At 38.1% G+C, this 7,500-nt stretch overlaps 1 protein-coding gene across 3 annotated transcripts in view; it reads left to right on the forward strand.

Moving 5' to 3' along the window:
• LOC113805849 (uncharacterized) overlaps nucleotides 1-7,500 on the forward strand; it is a 65,359-nt gene that overhangs the window by 45,576 nt on the left and 12,283 nt on the right. For all 3 annotated transcript variants that reach the window (XM_070114057.1, XM_070114059.1, XM_070114058.1), the window contains one exon: nucleotides 4,832-5,052. In XM_070114057.1, coding sequence (XP_069970158.1) covers nucleotides 4,832-5,052 — 221 coding nt within the window. The remainder of the gene's footprint in view (nucleotides 1-4,831; nucleotides 5,053-7,500) is intronic.

Genomic DNA, 7,500 nt, shown 5'->3' on the forward strand with positions numbered 1-7,500 from the left:
ATGATAGTAGTAATGAAAATAACTATGATAATGATAATATTGTAAATAATGATGAAGACAATACTGATAATATTGATAGAATTAATAATGACAATGATAATGATAGTGATATTACTAATAATAATTATCATTATCATTGGTGTTATCATAATTATAATTATGATTAATATCATTATCATTATTATCATTACCATAATTGCTATTATTATCATCATTATTATCATTACTATCATTACTATTACCATTACAAAAATTATTATCATCGTTATAACAGTAATATAGATAATGATAATAATGATGTCAGCGAATATAATACTAGTAATTACAATAATGTTAATAAAAAATATTATAATTTCATCATGATAACAACTATGATAATATAGATGATGGTGATAGTAATGACAATGATAATAACAATGAGAACTGTAATAATGATAATGATGATATCATTAGTAATAATAACAATTTCAAAATTGACAATGATAATAAGGAAAAAGTAGATATAAATAATAACAACAATAACCATAATGTCAACGATAATTCCCGAGAGCCTTCTTAACCTCCCTCTCTTATCTCTTTCCCTTCGTCACGTGGTTTAAGATGATAATGATAAAAAAGACCACCACCAACAGCAATAATGATTGATGATAATAATGATAATATCATCACAGCAACAACAACAATAATGATTGATGATAATAATGATAATATTATCACAGCAACAACAACAATAATGATTGATGATAATAATGATAATATTATCACAGCAACAACAACAATAATGATTGATGATAACAATGATAATATCATCACAGCAACAACAACAATAATGATTGATGATAATAATGATAATATTATCACAGCAACAACAACAATAATGATTGATGATAATGATAATATTATTAATAAAATTATTTGATAATGATAACGACTATGGTATATGCTTTCTCTCCTTCGCTTCGCCAGGTGGTTGAGGATGACAATGATAAAAACAACAACAACAACAATAATAATGATAATAATAATTTCTCTCCTTCGCTTCGCCAGGTGGTTGAAGATGATGATTATATAAAACAACAACAGCAACAATAATGGTAATTGTAATGATAGTAATAAAAGTCATAATAATATTAATGATGATATTTAATAACGATAACGATCATGATAACATAGTGCCATCCCTTCCACCCAAACCCTTCTCAACTTTGCTTTCTCTCCTTCCCTTCGCCAGGTGGTTGAGGATGATAATGATAAGAAAACAACAGCAACAACAGCAATAATGATAATAATAATAATAGTAATGAAATCATAATAATATCAATAATATGCTTTAATAAATAATGTATAATAATAATCAATAAATTTAATAAATAATCACTTTAATAGTGATAAAAACAACAACAACAACAATAATGATAATAATAGTAGTGAAATCATAATAATATCATTAATATGATTTAATAATAATGCCGATCAGGATAACACCCAAACCCTTCTCAACTTTGCTCTCTCTCCTTCCCTCCGCCAGGTGGTTGAGGATGATAATGATAAGAAAACAACAACAACAACAATAATAATGATAATGATAATTTCTCTCCTTCCCTCCGCCAGGTGGTTGAGGATGATAATGATAAAAACAACAACAACAACAACAATAATAATGATAATGATAATTTCTCTCCTTCCCTCCGCCAGGTGGTTGAGGCTGATAATGATAAGAAAACAACAACAACAACAATAATAATGATAATGATAATTTCTCTCCTTCCCTTCGCCAGGTGGTTGAGGATGACAATGATAAAAACAACAACAACAACAATAATAATGATAATGATAATTTCTCTCCTTCCCTCCGCCAGGTGGTTGAGGATGATAATGATAAAAACAACAACAACAATAATAATGATAATAATAATTTCTCTCCTTCCCTTCGCCAGGTGGTTGAGGATGATAATGATAAAAACAACAACAACAACAACAATAATAATGATAATAATAATTTCTCTCCTTCCCTCCGCCAGGTGGTTGAGGATGATAATGATAAGAAAACAACAACAACAACAACAATAATAATGATAATGACAATTTCTCTCCTTCCCTCCGCCAGGTGGTTGAGGATGATAATGATAAAAACAACAACAACAATAATAATGATAATAATAATTTCTCTCCTTCCCTCCGCCAGGTGGTTGAGGATGATAATGATAAGAAAACAACAACAACAACAATAATAATGATAATAATAATTTCTCTCCTTCCCTCCGCCAGGTGGTTGAGGATGATAATGATAAGAAAACAACAACAACAACAATAATAATGATAATAATAATTTCTCTCCTTCCCTCCGCCAGGTGGTTGAGGATGATAATGATAAGAAAACAACAACAACAACAATAATAATGATAATAATAATTTCTCTCCTTCCCTCCGCCAGGTGGTTGAGGATGATAATGATAAGAAAACAACAACAACAACAATAATAATGATAATGATAATTTCTCTCCTTCCCTCCGCCAGGTGGTTGAGGATGATAATGATAAAAACAACAACAACAACAATAATAATGATAATAATGATAATTTCTCTCCTTCCCTCCGCCAGGTGGTTGAGGATGATAATGATAAAAACAACAACAATAATAATGATAATAATAATTTCTCTCCTTCCCTCCGCCAGGTGGTTGAGGATGATAATGATAAGAAAACAACAACAACAACAATAATAATGATAATAATAATTTCTCTCCTTCCCTTCGCCAGGTGGTTGAGGACGATAATGATAAAAACAACAACAACAACAATAATAATGATAATAATGATTTCTCTCCTTCCCTCCGCCAGGTGGTTGAGGATGATAATGACAAAAACAACAACAACAACAATGATAATGATAATGATAATTTCTCTCCTTCCCTCCGCCAGGTGGTTGAGGATGATAATGATAAGAAAACAACAACAATAATAATGATAATAATAATTTCTCTCCTTCCCTCCGCCAGGTGGTTGAGGATGATAATGATAAGAAAACAACAGCAACAACAATAATAATGATAATAATACCTCTCTCCTTCCCTCCGCTGTGGTTGAGGATGATAATGATAAGAAAACAACAACAATAATAATGATAATAATAATTTCTCTCCTTCCCTCCGCCAGGTGGTTGAGGATGATAATGATAAGAAAACAACAACAACAACAATAATAATGATAATGATAATTTCTCTCCTTCCCTCCGCCAGGTGGTTGAGGATGATAATGATAAAAACAACAACAACAACAATAATAATGATAATGATAATTTCTCTCCTTCCCTCCGCCAGGTGGTTGAGGATGATAATGACAAAAACAACAACAACAACAATAATAATGATAATAATAATTTCTCTCCTTCCCTCCGCCAGGTGGTTGAGGATGATAATGATAAGAAAACAACAACAATGATAGGTTTATAATAATTTGTCTCCTTCCCTCCGCCAGGTGGTTGAGGATGATAATGATAAGAAAACAACAACAATAATAATGATAATAATAATTTCTCTCCTTCCCTCCGCCAGGTGGTTGAGGATGATAATGATAAAAACAACAACAACAACAATAATAATGATAATAATAATTTCTCTCCTTCCCTCCGCCAGGTGGTTGAGGATGATAATGATAAAAACAACAACAACAACAATAATAATGATAATGATAATTTCTCTCCTTCCCTTCGCCAGGTGGTTGAGGATGATAATGATAAGAAAACAACAACAACAACAATAATAATGATAATAATAATTTCTCTCCTTCCCTCCGCCAGGTGGTTGAGGATGATAATGATAAAAACAACAGCAACAACAATAATAATGATAATAATAATTTTTCTCCTTCCCTTTGCCAGGTGGTTGAGGATGATAATGATAAGAAAACAACAACAACAACAACAACAACAATAATAATGATAATAATAATTTCTCTCCTTCCCTTCGCCAGGTGGTTGAGGATGATAATGATAAGAAAACAACAACAACAACAATAATAATAATGATAATAATAATTTCTCTCCTTCCCTCCGCCAGGTGGTTGAGGATGATAGTGATAAAAACAACAACAGCAACAATAATGACAATAATAATAATAGTTTTCTCCTTCCCTTTGCCAGGTGGTTGAGGATGATAATGATAAAAGCAACAACAACAACAATCATAATAATGATAATGATAATTTCTCTCCTTCCCTCCAAGCCAGGTGATTGAGGATGATAATGCCGATCATGATAACACCCAAGCCCTTCTCAAACTCTGCTCTCTCTCTCCTTCCCTCCGCCAGATGGTTGAGGATGATAATGATAAGAAAACAACAACAACAACAGCAATAATGATAATAATAATTTTCTCCTTCCTTTGCCACAGGTGGTTGAGGTGATGATAATGATAAAAACAACAACAACAACAATAATAATGATAATGTCAATTTCTCTCCTTCCCTTCGCCAGGTGGTTGAGGATGATAATGATAAAAAACAACAACAACACAATAATAATGATAATATAATTTCTCTCCTTCCCTTCGCCAGGTGGTTGAGTATGATAGTCGATAAAAGAAACAACAATGATGATAATAATAATGGCTTTTCTCTGCTATTAATTAATATAATAATAATAGTAGTAAAATCATAATAATATCAATGATATGATTTAATAATAATGCCGATCATGATAACACCCAAGCCCTTCTCAAACTCTGCTCTCTCTCTCCTTCCCTCCGCCAGGTGGTTGAGGATGATAATGATAAGAAAACAACAACAACAACAACAATAATGATAATAATAATTTCTCTCCTTCCCTTCGCCAGGTGGTTGAAGATGGGCAAGTGCAGCTGGACGGGCTTCGTTCGCGCGGTCAAGCAGGTGATCACGTTCGTATTCAGCCACGTGGGTCTGTGTGCGTTCGTGGCCGGATACTCGGTGGCCGGAGCCTTCCTCTTCAGGCAGCTCGAGCAGGACAAGGTCGACGAGTACTACGACTCGACCATCAACAGGAACGACTGCTTCGGCAAACTGTACAACATCACGGGTGAGTGAAGTGAGTGAGTGAGGGGGGGAGAGGGGGGGAGGGGGGGAGGGGAGGGAGGGGTTGTGGGGGAGGGGGGTGTTGGGGAGGGGTTGAGGGGAGGGGTGGGGGGGGATTATACATCACGGGTGAGTGAAGTGAGTGAAGTAAGTGAGTGAGGGGGGGGGAGGGGAGGGAGGGTTGAGGGAGGAGGTTGGGAGAGGGCAGGTTTGGGAAGGGTCAGGGGGGAGGGTGATTGTGGTGTTACTGATAGGGATTATACATCACGTGTGAGTGGTAAAGTGAATGCAAAGTGAATAGAGGTGGAGGAGGGAGGGGGTGTTTGGGGAGGAAGTGGAGAGGGGTTGGGGGAGGGGGGGAGGGAGGGGTTTGGGGAGGGGTGGGGATTAGTGATTGTGGAGTGTTACTGATAGGGATTATACATCACGGGTGAGTGAAGGTGAGTGAAGTACGGAGTGAGTGAGGGGGGGGAGGGAGGGAGGGGTTTGGGGAGGGGGGGAGGGAAAGGAGGGAAGCAGAGGGAGGGAGGAAGGAGGAAGGAGGGAGGGAGGGAGGGAGGGAAGGCGGGAAGGAGAGGAGGAGGGAAGGAAGGCAGGGAGGAGAGAGGAGGGTGTTGGGGAGGGATGGAGGTTTGGGGGGAAGGAGGGGAGGGAGGGGTTGGGGGAGGGCAGGGAGAGAGGGGATGTTGGGGAGGGGGTGGGGGTGATTAGGAGGTGGGTGGGAGGGAGGGAAGTTGGGAGGAAAAAGAGGGAGTAGGAGGGAAGGGGGTTTGGGAAGGAGAGAGAGGGTGGGGAGGTGAAGTTTGGGGGAGGGATGGTGTTACTGATAGGGATTATACATCACGGGTGAGTGAAGGAGGGTGGGCTAAGAAGTGAGGGGGGGGGGGGAGGGGGGAGGGGTTTGAAGGGAGGGATGGAGGAAAAAGCGAGGGAAGGAGGGAAGGAGGGAAGGAGGAGGCTGAGGAGAAGGAGAGGAAGGAGGGAAGGAGGGAAGGAGGGAGGGAGGAGGAAGGAGGGAAGGAGGGAGAGGGGGAGGGGTTTGGGGAGGGATGGAGAGATGGGAGGGAAGGAGGGAAGGAGGGAAGGAGGGAAGGAGGGATGGAGGGGAAGGAGGGAGGGAGGGAAGGAGGAAGGAAAGGGAAGGAGAGGAAAAGGAAGGGAGAGGAGAGGGAAGGAGGGAGGAGAGGGAAGGAGGGGGAAGGGAGGGAGGGAGGGGGGGAGGGAGGGAGGGAGGCAGTGGAAGGAGGGAGGGGAGAGAGTGGAGGGAGAGGGAGGGAAGGAGGGAAGGAGGGAGGAGGAAGGGGGGGAGGAGGGAAGGGAGAGGGAAGGAGGGAAGGAGGGAAGGAGAAGGGAGGAGGGAGAGAGAGAGAGAGAGAGAGAGAGAGAGAGAGAGAGAGAAGAGAGAGAGAGAGAGTGAGAGAGAGAGGGTGAAAGAGAGAGGAGAGAAGGAGAGAGAGAGAGAGAGAGAGAGAGGGAGGGAGGGGTTTGGGGAGGGATGGAGGGAAGGAGGTAAGGGAGGGAAGGAGAGGAAGGAGGAAGGAGGAAGGAGGGAGGAGGGAGGAGGAGGGAAGGAGGGAAGGAGGGAAGGAGGAAGAGAGATGAGAGAGAGAGAGAGAGAGAGAGAGAGAGAGAGAGAGAGAGAGAGAGAGAGAGAGAGAGAGAGAGACAGAGAGAGAGAGAGAGAGAGAGAGAGAGAGAGAGAGAGAGAGAGAGATTGTGGAGTTACTGATAGGGATTATAGTAATGTATCATTCAAATGGAATAATGATAAGGCCAATCACAAAAATGACAGTGATGTTGATAATAACAATAGTAACAGCAGGAGAAGTAATAATAAAAATAATGATTATCATGAAGATGATGATAATGATTATAATAATGACAATAATGATAGTAGTAATGATACTACTACTACTACTACTACTACTATTACTATTACTGCTACTATTCATGATAATGTGAATAATCATGATAATAATTATAATATAAAAATAACTATGATAATGATAGAGATCAGTGCAATAACATCAACACCAATGATAATTATGATAATGACCACGACAGTAATGATGATAAAGATGATAAAGATAATGATGATGATGGCAATGATGGTGATGTTGTTGATGATGATGATAATAATATTAGATTATGATGATAACAATATAATGAAAATGATAATGGTAGTGATATAAATAGTAATGATGATGATGATAATAATGATGATAAATATAATGAAAATAAGGAAATGATAATGATAATGATGATGATGATAACAATGATAATAGTAGTAATAATAATGATGATAATAATAACAGCAATAAGAATAATAATAGTAACGATAATAATAATAATAATAATAATATCTATAATAATCATGATAATAATAATAATGATAAGAATAACAATAATAGTGATGATGACAATAACGATAATAATGATGATAATCATAATA

Source organism: Penaeus vannamei, chromosome 35 (genome assembly GCF_042767895.1).
Source record: "Penaeus vannamei isolate JL-2024 chromosome 35, ASM4276789v1, whole genome shotgun sequence".
Taxonomy (NCBI): Eukaryota; Metazoa; Arthropoda; class Malacostraca; order Decapoda; family Penaeidae; genus Penaeus; species Penaeus vannamei.